Source organism: Montipora foliosa, chromosome 3 (genome assembly GCF_036669935.1).
Source record: "Montipora foliosa isolate CH-2021 chromosome 3, ASM3666993v2, whole genome shotgun sequence".
In the NCBI taxonomy this organism is placed as follows: Eukaryota; Metazoa; Cnidaria; class Anthozoa; order Scleractinia; family Acroporidae; genus Montipora; species Montipora foliosa.
The window spans coordinates 17232187-17252186 of NC_090871.1; the positions used below are offsets into that span (position 1 = coordinate 17232187).

The following is a 20000-nucleotide window of genomic DNA, read 5'->3' on the forward strand; positions in this document are numbered from 1 at the left end:
TTCTATAGCCTTGCTTATTTAACACTAAGAAACTTCAAGAGCCACCCTGAGGCATCTTGAGTACATACAATCCATCCTGTTTGCACTGAAAAGCTGTCCTGAATTAGTGTACAAAGAAAGACATTTGTGTAATTTGCAAGTACGTAAATCACTGACATTGATTCTCCATGATTTCCTGCAGAGAAATTCATCACTTTTGTGTCCTGCTTGGTTACGGAGCAGATGCAATTTGCCCATACTTAGTTTTTGAGACTGTCGCTAATCAGCGGGACCAAGGTAATAAGGCATTGAACATTAATATTTTAGTTTATACCATTCTCAAAAAGTTAAGAGGAAGTTCCAATTGCAACAAGAAATAATTATGTTTCCTTTTAGGTTTGCTGGATCCTCCTATCTCAGACAAAAATATAGTGTACAACTTCTCTGCTGCGGTTCAGAAAGGCATTGCTAAGGTCATGGCTAAAATGGGAATATCCACTCTTCACAGTTACAAGGTAAGCATCTGAGGTATATTAAAGACTCATGACATTACAACGTTCGATGACAGCTGCTCCAAAGGGTTGCAAACGTAATGTCGTTCACTCATCCCATTCTGTAAACATCTGGGTATCAAGATTGTGGGTCTCTTGTGAGGCATTTGTGACTGTCAACTGTTCAATCACCTTGTGATCCTCAAAGATGAATATTTTATTTTATTTATAATATTATATCAAAATAGTTCCTTTTCTTTCCCATGCAGTGCATTTACAGGGATCAAAGAAAGTGTAAAATCATGAGTTTGCTGATCATCACCACAATTCAACCTGAAAGATTTAATAAAGTTGATTGATAAAATAATGTTAAAGATTTGGCGTGGTGATATATATTAGTTGTCTTTGTACAAGACGCTGATTCAATTTCCCTGTTTTGAATTTGTAAGAACACAAAATATTTTGGTAGTGAAAAAATTAGGAATTGAAATAATGTTACATGATGCTTTGATAAGTGTGAAGGAGCAATTAATAATTTATTTATTAAAGTTTATTAAAGTTGGTAGGTGTACCGCGTCCAGCTCAAAACTATCTGTGTTTAATACTCCTTTTGCAGGGAGCTCAAATATTTGAGGCTGTTGGACTTGCAGAGGAGGTATGTGAAGTTTTTTTTAATAGCCATGTTCAATTTGACATCCGTTTTATTGGCTGCCAATGCGCCATACTCATAGGAACCCATGAGTTGCCTTTTTTTCTCATGGTAATCATGGCTATAAGCATTGCTTGTGAGCACGTACGCACAACAACAATGAAGTTGCCCAATAATTAATTATATTCTAATAATAATAATAGTAGTCAATACTTGATATACTTGTGCCCAAGATGTCGGCCGTACTCCAGCTAGTTTACATGGTACATACTTGATATTGGACATCCACGTTATGGTCAATTGATACCTGTGAAAACAAGGTATCCACTAAGCAGTATCACATGACCACGTTGTATGCACAAGTTTGGAGCTCATTGAGATCAGCTGGTTTGTTTTTTTTTTTTGACTGCCGACCAGGTACTGGTTTTTGATTGGAAGACAGGCTTAAGCCGGGTTCACTTATTGTAACCAGGACACCTAACTAAAGGAATGTTGTTGTTTTTAACACAGTAAGAATAAATAACTCATGAGCTCTGCTTTTAGGCTTGGCTAAATCTACATATCATTATTTTGGTGTCACTTGTGTGCATGATATTAAGACGTACAGGAAGCCATTCACTTCAAAGGTGCAAGTGGATCAGTAATATTCTTTTAACAGTGTTTCTGTCTTCAATCCCTTACCCTCACCTTGTTAGAAATTACTTCTCTCCAGGGTAGAGCATTTTTTTAGTCTCATGGAATGTTACAAACAAGCTTTATAAATTATTAATACATGTATTTAACAATTACTGTAGACCTGTGGCCCTTGAGGGCGAAGGGTCTAATTGTTTTTAGAATCACGTACCCAACTAGTTGAACAGAAAAGGTAATTATAAAGTTAACGAATGCAAGTTGAAGAAATATTTATTTGGCTGGAATAAAACGAAAGAAAGTGTCACGCTTTTCCATACTCGAGGACTATTACATGTACTAGTAGTCATCTAGTAGCGTAGCCAATCAAAATGCAGGATTTGCATTGGTCCACTAGTTGGGTGATACTAAAAGCCAATGGTCTTCTTTGTATTAAGGGTAAGAATAATATTAATATTATTATTGTGTTTATAAGCAGTCCTTTTGTTTGAAGGTTATAGAGAAGTGCTTTGTTGGAACAGCATCCCGACTCAGTGGTGTAACGTTTGAAATCCTTGCTCAAGAAGTAAGATAATACTTCAGTATTTTGAGCAACTTGAATGGACATATATACATGTAACCTTTAGTGTAAGATACATGTAAATCGATGCTAAAAGTGGTATGATAAAGAGTCCAGGGGCCATTTTCTAAAGTTGTGAAATATTTCAGGCTTGTTTTAGGGTTCCATTAATATTGGCTGTATCTTTTTGAAAAAGAGGTTTCATGACATGGAACTTTCCAATATCAGTGTTCCAGATAAGAGTCGGGTCTTGGATCAATAACCCGACAAAGAAGGCTTCCTGACCCGACAGATGAAATGTAAATATTCAGTTAGATAATAAAATATTACAGCAAAATTTTAAAAAGAAAGATGGAAGTTTCTTGGTGTTGTTTAACTCTGAAAGTGACGAACGATCAACATTCTTCCCAGTAGTTCATTCAGTGTAAACAAGAACCCTGACACAAGGTGATCACGTGCACCTTTCTGGTTGCGTAACACGTGATCAATTTCTTCCTTTTGACAGAACATCGTGACCTTCCCCATGATTCATAGAAGTCAGAGACTGCAGAAGTTTTAGGGTTAATTTTTACGATCGATTGTCATTAAACTTTCGCTGAGAATTCAAATTCAAAGCAATTTGCAGTTAATTTCTTGGCAGACTATTTAACTTACAGAAGAAACAAGTGAGTTTTATTCAAGACAGTGTTTTGTTATCGTTGAACTGAATTACCAAAGCTTAAAAAAGTAAAACACCTCAAAACGGGCTAGGACATTACAAAATAATTCAACATATGAACGAGTGAGCCAAGGGGCCACTGGCGGTGCGAAGTCTGGGTGACCCTTCAAATTGTCTACATGCATGACCCCCCCCCCCCCCCACTTGAAAAAAATTACCGGAACGCTTAATATCATTAACTTTTGATTTTTATCATCTTGAAAACATGTTTAAAGACTATATTCATGGTTTAGTTTCGCAAATAGCTCAGTAGGGGAAGAATGTTTGAAGACTTTTGAGAATCTACATGTAGAAGGTCCATTGTTCACAAGTATACTCAGCTTAGATCTGAAATGGCACAATGATACCAATTTGTTGCAGGCCTTGAGCAAGCACCACGTAGCATTTGCTGATCGTGAATGTGACAATGTCCTGGTGAATAACAAGGTAGGCGCTAACTTCAGCACTTGAGTGTAATGGCTTCCTCAATTTGAGATAATTTATGAAGTTTACCTATTATGCCTCCAATCCCCTTAATTTTGTTTAAAATTTCATTCCTTAAGAAAATAATCCATATTAAGCTAAGTGCACCAGTATTTATCACTTGTGTCTAGAAATGCTCATAGACTAGATGCAAACCCGGCCAATTTAACATGAAGTGACCCATTAAGTGAAGCCTTCGCTATATATTTCCAGCGATAGGTAAGTTGTTGGGTTGCCGTTACTTCTATTTTTGGATTTTAGGGTAAAACGTAGTGTATTCCTAGACATTATTTTATGATGTCAAAGTTGGGTAGAGGAGTGAGGGGAAACTTACATGACATGTAGTTATGAATATCAAAACTATAGCTCCCATCTGATTATGTGCATTTCTGGACATAATGTGATTGGATGGAGACATTTACAATTAAAGTATGGTTGAGTTTGGACAAATCAAAGAGAAATCCAATGCATGAACAAAGTGTATTTAAGCTAGACTGGAGCCTCTGCTTGCAAAACCAGAGCCAGACTGTTCTGATCCTCTGCTGTGTTTTAGATCGATAATAGGGAGCTTACGAAACGACGACACCGACGGCAACGACGACGCTACAAAACAATAGGTTTAGTGAGCAAAAACAATGGCTCTGCACGCTCTGCACGTGCGTTTTACATTTTGGTACATTTCTTTGCCGTCATCTCCTGAATGACGACGTGAAATGACCAAATTCAAGGTTCTGTGGAGGACTTTAGCACATGACGATGAATTTTCAGTTCTCTCTCTACGCTTCCAACCCACTCATACCAGTTTAATTCCTCAACAGTTACTACACATTTTTAACGCGAAACGACATGAAATAGTTCCGTAGTGATATGAATAACGCGAACTCGTATTTTTCAATGAAGTCCTCGAAGCCGTCGTCGTCCTCGTTTCGTAAGCTCCCTATTGTCTCTCATAGGGCTTAAAGTAAGTAGCAAGATCTCTTTTCATGTAGCAACAAATTGGTGGACTAGTAGCAGACATTTTTGTAATAGACATAATTGATCACATTTTTGATTAAATGAGGTCTTTGTAAAATATTGATAGGGTGAGTACCACTGGCGCGAGGGAGGAGAAAAACATATAAATGACCCCAAGTGTATTGCAAACCTTCAGGTGAGAATAATAATAATAATCATCATCATCATCATCATCATCATCTCAAGTTGTTGGTAAACAATAATTTGTCATGCATTCAGGACTGCTTAATAAGTAGTTAGCACTCTTTTGGTATCTTTGCCCCCATTGGAAGCCTTTTTCCATATCCAAGTCTAGTGGCCAACATCATGAGTTCCACATTCATTACCTTGCCTCCCTCTCATTTTTGCAAGGTCATTGTTAGTCTAGACAATAATTGCTTGATTAACCAAGACTTTATTTGGGCAAATAATCTCAGTGCCAATAATTTAGTAATCAAATTCATTTCCTTGGTACTGTTTTCTGTTGTCATTGGTTTAAGACGTTAAGAAACCCAGAGAAAAAAAATGTTCCTCCTTTCCATTATACAGGATGCGGTGCGAATGAAAAGTCAACCTTCATATCAGAAGTACAGTGAAACATCCATTGAAGTGGTTGGTGTTTTTATGGTTGCATTCTCTCGGTTGACCTTTACTGAACTGAATAACAGAGTTTTCATTAATTTTATTTTTGCAAATGTTGTAGGTGCGCTCTTGCACTTTACGTGGACAACTGCAGATTAAATTTGCTAAGAAACCCTTGGACATCTCAGAAGTTGAACCTGCTTCAGAAATAGTCAAAAGGTTTGCTACAGGTAGCCATTGGACAACTCTTTTAAGGGAAAGTTAACAATCACAGTCTTCACTTCAAAACAAAAAGTCAGCTTCTCATCTCCTTTGTTGGAATATCACAGATCCAAATATTTCACATATCCCTGAGATAGTTCAGATGTGTTGTAGTTTTTACAAATGGTTTGTTTGAATCAGTTGTGTGACTAAATTATTGGTGAAAGAGGGTTAGGTGTCGTCCAAAAAATGCATTCCAGCTAAAATGCCTGCAGGGAATCTGAAGGGGTCAAAAATTGGGAGAGGGGGGGGGGGGGTATCAGTGGGTCTATGTGTGCGGGGTCCCAGCATTATCCCTTTAACCCCAGATTTGGACCCCACTGTTGAGTTAAATTGTCTGGTGTTAGATAAGGGTGTCACTTCTTGGAGGGGACCAGAGTAGCAAAACCAAAATAGAGTAGTCTCTGCACTTGCCTGAACAATCTTAATCTATCAATGTTTTGAAGTTTTTGTAATGTACCTTCATTTTTTCAACAGGTGCCATGAGCTTTGGATCCATTTCATATGAGACTCATACAACTCTTGCAAAGGCCATGAATAAGTGAGCTTGTTTGCTTTGTTCATTGAGTTGTCGTTAATGCAGCTGTAACACTGATACCTTTTTGTGTCCCAGTAATATTGTTCTTTTCCTGAAGTTGGTCGTTTTCATGATAAAATGTCTTTTTTTTTTAAAAATAATTATTATTATATTGCAAGCACACATAGTCATGCAATTGCCTTAATTACTTAATAGCATGGCATTACTTAATATGAGGTTTGCAAGGTATTATTACAGTAAACATATTAAATCAAAGAATGAGAAGTGACAACTGATTAAAAGAGCTCTGCTGTGTTACCTGTATGATTGTATTGATTAGAGCTATACCTCTAGAGCATCAAAAGCCAGGAAATAATACCAGGAAATATATGTCCAGAATATATAATTATATATATTGCAGGATAATGAAGGGCTTGTTCATTTATTTTTGCCTTACCCTTCTTGTCAACATCCATGTACATGTCTTTAGAAATGTCACTTAAGTGTCGAAAATTACTCAGCAAGTGAACATGTTGTAATGATAACCGACCTAATAGCAACTCCAGCTCTAACACTGTGTTGCTGTAAAAAGGTCATTGGTATTTACACTGGGTACCAGCTTTGTACCAGTGTCCCATTCACACCTTAATTTTCCAGACCACCTTTCCTCCGTTATTGCCTAAGAAACATTAGGGAGCTTATAAGCACGCGCATGTTTGAGGAGCGGACGACAACTGCGGAGGAGAAAATTTAACGTGCCAGAACAGTGGTGTCTCCCAGATTTTTTATACTAATCATCTCCAATGGGGAAGAGATCTAAAAATGTGATTGTGTGAAACAAGTTAAAAGGGAAAACAGCTCACTTCCGGTTGCTGTCCGTGTCTCAAAAATGCATGTGCGTAATTTAAGCTCTCTATTCACAACTGTTCACACTTCATGGTGTCTATCAAAATTTAAATTGCATCTGAGCAGCAGAATTTTGGACATATGTGCATTGGTGTCTTTTCAGGATTGGTGGGAAGAGTAACACAGGTGAAGGGGGTGAAGATCCCATAAGAGGAGCTGACAACAACACGCGGTCAGCCATTCGACAAGTTGCATCAGGAAGGTTTGGAGTGAATGCTTGGTACCTGGCCATGGCAGATGACTTGCAGATTAAAATGGCCCAGGTAAAAATGTACAGCCAACAAAAGTGACATCTTGTTTGTTCATGAAAACCACCAAAGTAACGATCTTTGCTGGTGTTAAGCTTTTCTCAAATACGGAATTGTTTTTAGGGTGCCAAACCTGGAGAAGGAGGAGAATTGCCTGGATACAAGGTTTTTGCAAATATTTTCTTTCAAAGTGGAGTGTAAAAATCCTTGCTATTATTTTAATTAATTAGTGGTCTGCATAATATCAATGCCTTCAAGTAACTATCTTGTACTTTTGTTGGTGGGCCTCCTTGATTTTTCACTAAAGAAAACCCAAATTATCCTGTGCTATAAATTAGTTATACATTGATGAGTCAAATTGGCCAATTAGTAAAACCAGAGGTTAGGGTTAACTTGCAAACTCTTGTTTTGTTGTTTTTAATAATTCATCTAGTGCAGGTGTCAATATTGTCTTTTATTAGGTTTCCAAAGAGATTGCAAAGACTCGCAAGTCTGTCCCAGGTGTTGGACTTATCAGCCCTCCCCCTCATCATGACATCTACTCCATTGAGGATTTAGCTGAGGTGAGCCATCTTTTAGCACTTCTTACTTGTTTCTTTTCTTGTTACACTTTGTGGAATGTTTCTTTTTATGCTCTGCTTCTGTCTTCCCAAATTGGTGTGCACAGGATCATGACAACAGGTATATTATTAGTTAATTATTAACCCTTTGCCTTGTAATAGTGACACTTAAAAATTACTCTGACACTGTAGATGATTTTACTTGTCAATTATTGGCAACCTCGTAGGGGCAAAAAGGTGCAGGTCATGATGCAGGTGCGAACCGCCCAGGCCCGGCCCCCTTAACAAGTAAAATAGTCTGGCGTTAGACAGAGTAAAATCTATTATTAGTCTCACTCCTAAAAGTCAGTGGGTTAAAGAAACATGCACTCTCAAATGCCACATTTCAAAAGCAAAATGGAAGGGTACTTGCATTTAGATGTTATTGCCAAAATGGGCTTTAGCCCATTGACGAGTAAAATCGTCTGGCGTTAGAGTAAAGGCTGACCTGTTCAGGCCAGTTTGGGAGTCAAAGGGTTAATTTGAGCTTTGAAAGAAGCTGTATTTAATTTTTTCAATTCTGTGAAAAAAGTTGCAAACTTCTCCGAGTGAAGTAGACAACGCTTTTCGTCAGCTGTTGGTACTTATAATGTAACCACTGATGAATGTATAGGGTGCTTTCCACTTGTTGGTTGTGTTTTCACTAGGCTGATTAACTAGCTGAAAATTCTTTCTAGGCTTTGTTTAGAAACTGACTTTTACTAGCTAAAAGTGACAACTGTTTTCACTGTGAAATTTAACCCGCAATCTAAGCCGCTAACTCAGAGGATTCAAATTGCAAAACCGCGCCATAATAAAAATATGAAAGGGGCCGTAGTGCTTGGAATGACTTCTTGTGATTATTTTCGCTGTATTTTTGACAAGTAGAGGGAGCCAATGAGGCTTATGTCCTCACAAATAAGGAAGATGCGACGAAATGTTTTAAATAATTCTGTCAATCCAACAATGAAACAACATTCAGCGCCATAAGCGCAAGACTACATATATGTAGGCTTATCCAAGACCACAATTCTGGTTTAAGGACCTGGCCGAAGAAATGGAGAATCCAGTGGGGTCGGGGGATTGTAAATCGAAAGAAATAACTGTTGAAATCGTTTTCCTTTTTGAATTTCTCAAACTCAACCGCGAGGGACTTGTCTGTAAAGAGGGAAAATGACATCACCACATTATTTGGCAAGTTTCTGTCAAGACGCGCGGCCTGATTGGCTGCGGTGTTTATCACGACAAGTTATACCATCTCGCGAGGTAGTATAACTCTGCGTGAATTTCCGCTCGTAAAGGCGAGAAAATCCCTTGTTTTTGCTTGTGAAAACAGCTTGCATTTTTAACTAGCTAAAACCAAGACGAGGTGTTTTCACTGTATTTCCGGACTTTTCCGGCTTTATCTAGTTAAAATTGTCCTAGTGAAAACACAACCGTTAAACATGGAGCTGTACGTGACATAATGGCCTGACAATGACCAAGATGTCTTGCTTGTAAGGGTCAATGAGGGCTGTGCAAGCTTGATCAATTGGTGGTGAGCTATAGCAGTTTGGTTAAATTTTTGATGTTATTTTTTTTTCCTTGTATGTAGCTTATTTACAACCTCAAGTGTTCTAACCCTCAAGCTCGTATCAGCGTGAAATTGGTGTCTGAAGTGGGAGTGGGTGTAATTGCTGCAGGAGTTGCAAAGGTAAATACACTCTAAAACAAAGATAATTTGATATGTATTGGTTTCATTTGATTTCATTTGTGCATGACCCCACAAGCTATTTAGCTTGAAAACATTATTGTGTGAAAATAAAGTTCTATTATTAGTAGTCTTAGTATTAGTATTATTATCTACTGGTAATGGTTTCATTTCATCATTCATGCTGAGACCCTAAATATGCTACATGTATAGGGTTGATGGAAGTTGCCAGCTGCCTGTATTCTAGTCTTTGCTTGAAAAGGTTGCAGTTGGCCCAAAATCCAAAAATATAAAATCAATATTGGCAATTATAATTTTTATTGTGTATTGCAGTGAAAGGCTGATATAGGAAATGTTTTATTGCTCATGCATGATTGCATGAAGTAATGAACAATGTAATAATCAAGTTGTATTCACTGGTAAAATGTTATTCAATTTTGATAGGGTCATTCAGAACACATTGTCATTTCTGGTCATGATGGAGGAACTGGGGCCAGCACATGGTCAGGCATAAAACATGCTGGGTTACCATGGGAACTCGGCATTGCAGAAACCCATCAAACCCTTGTATTAAACAACCTTCGAAAGAGAGTTATCCTGCAAGTTGATGGACAGATTAGAACAGGACGTGATGTGGTAATTGGGGCCTTGCTTGGTGCAGATGAATTTGGGTTCTCTACTGCTCCTCTCATAGCTATGGGCTGCACTATGATGCGAAAATGTCATCTGAATACCTGTCCTGTTGGTATAGCTACACAGGTAATACTTCATGAATCTTGTCATGGTTTAAGGTATCTTCCAGTTAGGAAGACATACATGTACAGTGTTTGTGGAAATCACAATGCAGTGAAGTGCCTGTTCCAGAAAAAAAAGCACATTATTTACTAAGATATAGTACACGCAGGTGATGAATTCTACTGACAACAACATTTTTGAGAGATTCAAATATACCAGAAATTGACTATTTGATTTTTCTATTTCTTAATAATTATTCATTCGTCACTACTGCCCGTGGACTTTCATTGCCCACAAGAGAGAATTAAAGGCAAATGTATGGCAACATTCTTAACAACTGTCTTTGAAGATATGTCCCTTAAACATGGCCATGATAATCCTCTGCGGGCGTCTACTTTTCTCCCTATGACGTTTTTATTATTATGAATATTATTATGAATATTTCACTAGTCCTACTGCACCTTTCAGTATATATGCATGTCCACGCACTATGAAGGGGTTTTAAGAAACTGTGGTGCCATGCACTTTGGTAATTTAAATGAAGTGAAAAAAGAAATTTGGTTTTATCAATGGGTTGATGAAGGTAAATTTACCACTGTAAGGAAGATTTGTAAGCTGACATTTCAAGCGTTTGCCTGTCATCAGAAGGTTCTGCATCATTTATCAACTTGTTTTGATCAAAATCAAATCTTAATTTTAAAACAGGAACCAACAAGTGCATCATGATTCAAAATCTACCAAACGCAAGTTGGATGTGACCCATCAACCTGTTCTGTGATAGTGATTGGTGGCAGTGGAAAATAAAACCATTGATTGGAATTTCAAGTTCTGAGTCTACTTATTAATCAAATGCACAACAAAATAAAAATAAAAAATTAATAATAATAATAATAATAATAATGGCAACAATAACAACAAATGGTAATTATTATTTTCTGTATGTTGAAAACAATTATTAAGTACTTATTGTTTTAGGACCCTGTTCTGAGAAAGAAGTTTGCTGGAAAACCAGAGAATGTTATCAATTTCTTTTTTATGCTAGCTGAAGAGGTGAGAGTCAATACGTGTTATTAGCTTGCTAGTTTAATGAAATGCACAATATGGTATACATGAGGCTGAGTGTGATTTCCTGCAAGTGTGACGCGTATCGATACATTCAATTTATGGTTGAGAAGGCTTATAGTTTAAAATATGCTTTTGCTGATTAGATCAAGTTATGTTAGCTTACTGTGAAAGGAGACTTGTATTTGTATAATTTATAGAAATACACTCAGAAATACTATACACCAAAACATCTAATACACTATTTATTATCCAACTTTTTCGCAATAGATTGTTAGGCGCAAACATCAGCACCTTAACTTAACTCAATCCTGTTCTCTACTGTACAATAACCTAGAGCACAGTAACCAACTGTACAATGTTTTGGACTATTTGCACTAGTCTTGTTTCATGTGTTTTCTGTACAATAACTAATACAGTTAATTGGATAGTAACTTGCTGTTATTTGGGACTTTTGAAATATGATTCATAATACCGGATAATTGTACTTGTTTTAGAAGACGTTACTCGTGTTGGCTCTGATCTAATTTGTAAATGTGTCAAATGTAATTTAAGGTATCAGTATACCCCAAAATTGATAATAACTTATTTTGCCAAAATCTAGTTTTTATATTTCCAGGTAGTATACATCTCATTGAGTTCTTTTAATTGCAAAAAGTTCAGCGAAAAAAGGTTTCTAGTAGACAAAGTTATAAAGGAAAAATGATTATATGAATAAATTATCTCTAATGAGAAGCTGTCAACAAGTTGTCATTATCTATTAAACTGCCATTAAAAGTCACGTTATAGAAGGGCAGCATGTTTTCCTTTGCATTACGCGATTTAGTCTGTCACGCATAATCAATTTGTTTGTTGTGGAAGATGGCTTCAAAAAGGAAACGCAAAAGATTGTGTCCTTTTTCAAGTGAGAAGAAGGCCCCAAAACGGAAAACTTCAGAAGTAGTTATTACATGTAAATAATAAGGAATGGGCCGCAGCGCTCGCCGCTAGTGATAAAGGCTCATACTTTGAGCAAGATAAATTGCTATTGTCTATGTAAGAAGAGCCCTCACTTTATCGATCAGCAGGTAATTACTTTTAATTCAAACGTTTTGAGATCTAATCTCCCTACACCGGAAAAAACGCCCTAAAGTGTATTTTGCTTTATATTTGGCAAGAATGTTGCCTGATAATGTGTCCGGAAATTTTTTTAATTATTTGCCTCTTTCGAGAATTATGAGTATTTAAGCAAAGCTAATGCGTGTTTTATAAAAACTTAAAGTTTAACAGCGTATAAAAATAAACCAGACAATTAATCGAAATTCCCCAACACGGCTTTTAGACCATTGGTGTGAAGAAAACGTAGCAATGTCGCTCGCTTTGTCCGGTTAAATTCTGACCAGAAACGAACTCAATTTGTTAAACTACATACTTTTGAAAAATGATCAAAGGTTTATATTTCTTGCCTTAAATCAACTAATAATCGGAATCTACAATTCCTAAGCTTTCAGAAAGTATATACTTTATTGGGGTTTTTAAGAAACGTGACTGTGAAGCAGCAACAACGCAAGGTTGTTATTTGGGGTATACTGATGCCTTAATAATTATTGACTGATTTGTAATTTGAGTTGTAATTGGCAAAAATAGCAAAAACTTAGCTAGTTTTACGATTTTGTGCTCTGTAACACTGGCTTCAAATGAAAGCAATGCTGGCCATGATCTAATAATAATAATAATAATAATAATAATAATAATAATGATAATAATAATAACTACTTATATACATGTAGCACTTATCCGGTCCTGTTCTAAGCACTTTACAAAAGACAGGAAAATAATTCATACATGTACATGCTAAAAATAAGTTTTAAAAAGACGAGTCCTAAGTTGAGACATTTAAAAAGATTTAAATTGTCACAAGAACAGATGTCATCAGGTACAATGTAGACTGTTCACAGTTCAGGGGCCGTATACAAAGAAACATACATCAAAGCTATTCTATACAAATGAAATTTAGCTATCATTTGGACAGCATTCATGTACACAAGAAAAGCAGTGAGGTTTGGTCTTTATGTCCCTTCAGGTCAGAGAATACATGGCCAAGATGGGTTTTCGCAAACTCAGTGACATGACTGGAAGATGCGACCTACTGGAACCTGCAGATCCACTGAATGAAAAAGTTAAGGTATGTATTCACAAATTGTCATTTAAAAAATTGTAGGAAGTGACAAGGAAAAAAAGGGAAATAGACCATTTTACAGTTGTAGCTGAGTTACCTGGCCTAAGAATGGAAGAGAGGCTTCCTGTTACCCTGTTTTGATACAAACCTTCGTGCTTTTGTTATGTTAATTTGGACTTACTAGAATTACTAAAACCCAATTTACATGATAAAAGCAGTGAGGTCTGTATCAAGACAAAAGTCACCGGCAGCCTCGCAGCCATTCATTGGCTAGGTTGCTGAGCAAGCAACTGTAAAAAGGCCCATTGGGGTCCTAAAAGATTGTTATACAACTGGTAACAGCTGTATGTGGATTCATCTTCCTAACCTGTGCACATTCTCTTCTTGATAAATGTGGTTTGGATTCTCTCATAAGTAGTTACAATAATAATAATAAAAAAGTGGGTGCCAACATGAGGTCACTGAAAACTGTAATTGAATTGGAGAAATTCGATTTCCTAATTTCTGACAATGCAAGGTAATGCAATTTTGGTAATAAGAAGTGATTTTTCAAAACATTGTACATGTACATGTAGCTGTAAAAACTGTTGTAAAAGGTTTCTTAAAAATTGTGATGTAACGAAAGTGGTTGTAAAAACGACAATATTTCAGCGTTAAGCTTAATATTATCAAGATTTCATAATTATCAGTAGGTAGTAGAATCATTTTGAAAGGACCATGCAGAGACAAAAGGCACTTTATTTATAGAAAGTGGCATTTTTTTGGATAAGGTTGTGGTAGATCTGAAGGGTTTTGGAAAAAGAGAGACCAATTCATTGAAAGGAAAAAGTCCTGGAGAATTTATTTTTATTTACTGTTTTTATTGTCTATACATCACAGATCATTTTATCGCTGCAGCTTTTGATGTCTTTTATCAATGGACTAAGGGTTGTTATTAAATTGTCGACCTCGGATATTATGTATATATTCTAACTCTTTCGGATTGGTTCATTCCATCTTGGTTATCAGTTCATATACCATATATGACCTAATATATGGAAACTGATTCTCAAGTGTTGCCAAGCTGAAAAATTGGTGGAGAAAGCAAAATTTCCTGGGACACAACATCTGACACATTCAGAGTTTGATGAAAATTTAACAAAACAATTATTCCATTCGCACTTTTTGGATAATTATGAGACTGGGTATAGCCAACTTGCGCTATCCTGTTTACCATCTCATATCCAATGCGTGCTCATGGAATACAAAATTATTGTTAATCATTATATAACTAGACTTTCACTCAATAAAACGAGCAATGTGATAGGGTTGACTCTTGGTCACATGCCCTTGAGCAAATTAAAATGTATCCCGACCAGGATTCAATTCCGCAGTTGTTGCCCGTGTTTTGCTGCGATTGTTGAAGGGAAAGTCTAAATATAAAACCTCAGGAAACTAGTTAGTTTCATCTGGTGTTAGACAGAGGACTGAAACAGTCAAGAAGTTTTTCAAGGCATAAAAAAGACTTAAAACCCAACCTTTGTTTTTGAAGTCTGCTGGTGTTGTTTTACTTAAACAGTTGCTGGACTTCAGTCCTCTTCTCATGACTGGTAATGAATTACGTCCTGGTGAACACTTGGGAGGAAGTGAAGAACAACGTCACAATCTGGAACTGCGAAAGGTGCGTGCTGTCCTTACGCAATATACCATTTACCAGTTGCAGCTAAGTTACCTGGCCTAAGAATGGAAGCGAGGCTGCCAGTGACCCTGTTTTAATACAAACCACCATGCTTTTTTAATGTTAATGTAGACCAATAACAATACAATTTACTTGATAAAGGCAGTGAGGTCTGTATCAATACAAGTTCAGGGGCAGCCTTGCAGCCATTCATAGGTTAGGTCACTAAGCAAACAACTGTAGAATGGCCAATCGATTACTGGTGTTCAGTTTAAATTTTGTTTTTTGATGTAAACAGGACAATCAACTAATTGAAGCAGCAACAGAAATCCTCAATGGTGGTTCAAAGAAGTTGTACCTGGAGATTCCTGTCATGAACACTGACCGTGCATTTGGCACAACACTCAGCTACCACATTGCAAGGTAATGAAGTAATTTAAAGGAAACAACAAAACTCTTGACTTGCCTGCTGATATCAAGATCCGTAATGAAGTAACTGCGAAATTTACCACCCATCTTTTGAAATACAACAGATTTAAAAGGAACTTTATTTAAGTGTCTAATCTTCTAGTGCTGTAGAGCACTAATCGGGGACACTGTAAATTGAAATTAACAAGTTAACGCAAATCAAATCAAATTTTGGTTTTTGAGGAGAGGGGAAAACCGGAGTACCCGGAGAAAAACCTCTCAGTGCAGAGTAGAGAACCAACAAATTCAAGCCACATACATGTATGACGCCGAGTCTGGGAATTGAACCCGGGCCACATTGGTGGGAGGCGAGTTCTCTCACCACTGCGCCATCCCTGCATTTCTTCCTGCATGGTGCCCTTGTTAAGTCTGTTGACAAAATTTGGAAGTGTCACAATTTAAATGAGAGACACAAACAGAGTTAGTGATACAAAGCAGCACTTTTTTGTGTGTGATGCAGAGGGGATTCTTGCTTTTCTTTCTGTGGATTAAACACTTAATTGCATGCAAGTTGAGGATTAAATTAGCATGCAGCTTTATCCAACAAGCTGCTGCTGTACTCTGATAAGGTTATTGTGGAAGACACATTGCTGCCAGGGGTACCTTGTATACGCTTTCCGTTTTACCTTGTTGAGATAGGCTTTTTCTCCCTTTGCTTTGTGAGTAGGATGACAGTGATAACAACAAAGATGACCTCTCCCCTTTTCAGAGCTTTCTCAAGCTTTGTGGTGTAATGTTTAAAACATAAAATTCTTAGCTACCGGTACTTTTTTAGCATTTCCTTAATTGCTTTCACTGTCACTTTTAATGATTCAAAATCTGCTGTCATTTTGTCAGTAAATTTGGTGAAAATGGCCTTCCAGATGGCACAATTCACATCAAGGCAAGAGGCTCAGCTGGTCAGTGACAAGAAAATAACATTACTTTAATGTATTCTTAATCTTGAAATTGTGCTTTTGTGCACCAAAATACAGCAGAAATACTTACATCTTTTTTTTTTCCTTCTCACAATCAGGTCAGAGCTTTGGAGCTTTTTTGTCTCCTGGTCTTACTCTGGAACTTGAAGGAGACTCCAATGATTATGTAGGCAAGGTAAAAATTGCTTGTTTTGTCCATTGTCATTGATCTGTTTCTTAAATGATGTTGACCTTGACTCTTTTGACAAAAATATGCGATGATTGAGTGCTGGCCAACACTCTCACAACAACTGTATTAATTTCAAACTAATCAGAGTTCTGTAATTTTACTTTGATTTTCAGGGCTTGGCTGGTGGCAGGATCATTGTTTATCCTAGCAGCCAACACCCAAGTGGCTACAAGGCAGAGGAGAATATCCTTGTTGGAAATGTTTGCTTATATGGTGCCACTGCAGGAAAGGTATTCAGTTGAGTTCAAGTAACTTTGCGTCATTTGGGGAACAGGGATGATGTTACGATGCAAGTACTAGCCTGGCACAGTTTTGGACAGACGTCACTGCACCTCCTGGCTGGGCTTAGTTTGTGCTGGGTCTCAGCCCTGCCCCATTGAATTTTCTATGGGCTCTCCATTGTTCCACCCTAATCTGTACGGAGCTTAACTTGTGACACCTGTGAGGGCCATATGGGAACAAGAATATGACAAGATGTTAAATGCATGTCTCTTGTTAAATAAAGTGTTCTTAATTCTTTTTTTTTTTCGTCGAGTAAGTGGAATGAACTAGTTAAAATTAAGATACAAATGACGAAGGGCTAACGCTCGAAACGTCAGCTTTTAGAATCTCTGTACGGTGGCCAATTTACGTTATCAACTCCGTTGATAAAACCAAATTTTTGTATCATACTTCCCCACCGACGCAGTACCACAGTTTCTTTAGAAACTACCCCTTCATTCATTAGTTAAAATTAAGGCTATGCTTTGTAAATATAATTTTTATTTTATTTACAGGCGTTTTTCAGAGGCATTGCTGCAGAAAGATTTTGTGTCAGAAACTCAGGAGTAACAGCTGTGGTTGAGGCAAGTTTGTGTTTTCACACTCTGTTTACTTGCACCATTGATTTGAAGTCAAGACCATTTTCGTCTCTATGTTTTCTGTATGTACGTGTTATTAACAACACAGAAAGAATCCTTTAAAACATTCATTAAAGCTAACCTTAGGCCTAATGTTAGCATTGGTAAACTGTTTTGGTTGTTTCTGTGCTGGTAAAACAGTGACTTATGACCTGTGTTTTTTACCTGCTCAGGTTTTTTGGCCTTGTCATCAACATCAGTCCTCGTGATAAATAAATAAATAAATAAATAAACAAAAGAGAACTTAATGTAACCCTTTTACACATGAATGGTACTCATTGAAAACTACAGTCAAACCTCTCCTTACGGACACCTCTCTATTGGGGACAGTTCCCAGTGCCCCGAAAAAAAATTCTGACACATTTTCTTTAAGGACGTTCGCGCCCATTGCTACTGCACTTTTTTTCGCGCATGTCACGCACACGTCATGCATTGCAGACCACGAGGGTAAACACAATGCTAAAGGTGCAAACATTTTACACAAGAATGAAACGTGAAAGCGTGTGGCATCATGGGATACCTGTGGACCCAGGTCTTCTCTGAAATGTCACGCAATGACGTGACAGTGCGAATATACCATCGTTTTGAGAACTTTGCCGGGATTTTACTCTCTTGAATGCTTGGTGACCCCTATTTTTCTTTCCGTAGATCACTTCCTTTTCTGATTTTGTCCATTTTAACAAAAAACAAAAAAAATCTGAGCGTGAGAAGTTACAAATATTTCGCCTTTTATGCTTTCGTGCGACCGAAGTTTTCTTTCTTAGACTAATATGTATCGTTTTACAAGGTCTATTTCACCTCAGAAAAAGACATCAGCTGCAAAGGTTAATTTAGTTATATTAGTTATGTTGAATTGAGTACGTTTACCTGATCTAAATTTCACCTTTTTTATTGCTGACAGTTGTGAGCTAAGATCGTCTTAAAGTAACACAGTCTTCTAAAAGTGCTTCTCATGATCTCGAAAACGAGCACGGTGACCCCCCATTTTTATTTGCCTTTTTGGCAAAAGTACATCATTACCTTTCTGCGTGGCAAGTTTGAAAAAAATCTGTACGTGGGAACATATTGGGTGCGAAAGTCCTTAAAGGGGCTAGGTCACGCTATTTTAGGTAATTTTGTTTAATTTTGTTAATTATGAGCTCTAAACGTCAAATTGGCGGAGCAAGAGTCTTTCATTTGCAAAATCACGGCCACATAACAACTGAGAATAATTTTCCAGCTGTGTAAATGACATTTTGATATAGACTGATATAAATTTGAAAAAAGGTGGGCTGACGTTTTTCAAATTTACCCAAATTCAGTCCATTTCAATCCTCTCCAGTTTTGTCCATCCATGTCCCTTCTTGGCTTCCGTGTGTTTTGTTAGTGTTCTTCTATAGTTTTTAACAGTTATTTTGATATTTTAGTTAATTCTATGACCATTCGATCAGTGCTGAAATTGGCTAAAATTGCGTGACCTAGCCCCTTTAAAGGAACCTCTTTAATGGGGACCCTCTCTAATACGGACAAGGGATACTAAGTAAAATTATCGTGTCCCCAGGGTGCCAACTCATGTAAACTCCGGTGACCCAGTGTTGACATATAGTTTTGTGACTGAGTTTCTCATTATGCAAACATCAACTCTTTATTCACCTATCTTTAACTGGAGCTTTGAAAATTCAAAAACAAGTTAAAACCATGACATGTAACCAAAGAGAAAAAGGGGAAAGTATCTGCAAAGCTAAGCCTTAAAAAGAAAGAAAGAAATTACTGCACCAGCAGCTGATTCAATAAAATGTACAGTATATGAAACTTTTTATGATCACGTACAATAACAATTACAAATCAAAGACGCAATTGTCCCATTGTCCATACAACACATACATCATCCGGTCACTTCATGCACGTGTTATTGTTTAAGTCTTGCACCGGTGGCTCAGTTGATTGAGCGTTGGGCTTTCGTGCGGGAGATCGCTGGTTCAAAATCCCAGTTGGACCAACACTCAGGGTCTTAAAATAACTGAGGAGAAGTGCTGCCTTTCTATTGACATCTGCAAGTGGTTAGACTCTATAGTCTTCTCGAACAAGGACTATAAACCGTAGGCCCCGTCTCACAACCCTTCAATGTTCATACTCTCTCTCTCTCTCGACACTAGTCGAAAAGAGTAGGGCATGGAGTTCCCATTGTTGTGATCCGGCCTTTCCTTTTAGCAATGTGGTCGGCTTGGCATAATCTTCTGAACTGAATGGACTACTGATCAATGAGACCACATAACAGCAAAACAGATAGTAGTCAAATTGAAGGAGTCCAAGTGCTGAAACCGGTAAACTTAAACCTCATCATTGGAATTGTGCTGGTTTTTTTTTCTGTGTCTTGATGTCAGCAATGTGACCGCTATAATACCGACACTTTGGTCTGCCCCTTCACTGTCTGTATTAGAGAGGTTCGACTGGAGTAGACTAGACTGTAGCAGTCTACCTAATTTAAAACGAATTAAAACTCACAAATCAGAAGTCTATAAACGCATTGCATCCATTACATGATAACTGCAAACTACTAGTATATATATACAGTACTACTAGTATGTATCGCTTCAAATCTGTTGTTCATATAAGACAGGCTAGTTGAGCTT

The 20000-nt window shown here is 37.3% G+C and overlaps 1 protein-coding gene across 4 annotated transcripts in view; it reads left to right on the top strand.

Annotated features, from left to right (window-relative positions):
- Positions 1-20000, top strand: part of LOC137996932 (uncharacterized) — a 74132-nt gene that overhangs the window by 37712 nt on the left and 16420 nt on the right. For all 4 annotated transcript variants that reach the window (XM_068842578.1, XM_068842577.1, XM_068842579.1 and 1 more), the window contains 22 exons: positions 182-276; positions 376-494; positions 1087-1125; positions 2243-2314; positions 3387-3452; positions 4570-4638; positions 5031-5093; positions 5185-5293; positions 5802-5865; positions 6851-7010; positions 7119-7160; positions 7457-7558; positions 9168-9266; positions 9708-10022; positions 10974-11048; positions 13123-13224; positions 14777-14878; positions 15174-15298; positions 16181-16242; positions 16359-16435; positions 16603-16719; positions 17266-17334. In XM_068842578.1, coding sequence (XP_068698679.1) covers positions 182-276; positions 376-494; positions 1087-1125; positions 2243-2314; positions 3387-3452; positions 4570-4638; positions 5031-5093; positions 5185-5293; positions 5802-5865; positions 6851-7010; positions 7119-7160; positions 7457-7558; positions 9168-9266; positions 9708-10022; positions 10974-11048; positions 13123-13224; positions 14777-14878; positions 15174-15298; positions 16181-16242; positions 16359-16435; positions 16603-16719; positions 17266-17334 — 2143 coding nt within the window. The remainder of the gene's footprint in view (positions 1-181; positions 277-375; positions 495-1086; positions 1126-2242; positions 2315-3386; positions 3453-4569; positions 4639-5030; positions 5094-5184; positions 5294-5801; positions 5866-6850; positions 7011-7118; positions 7161-7456; positions 7559-9167; positions 9267-9707; positions 10023-10973; positions 11049-13122; positions 13225-14776; positions 14879-15173; positions 15299-16180; positions 16243-16358; positions 16436-16602; positions 16720-17265; positions 17335-20000) is intronic.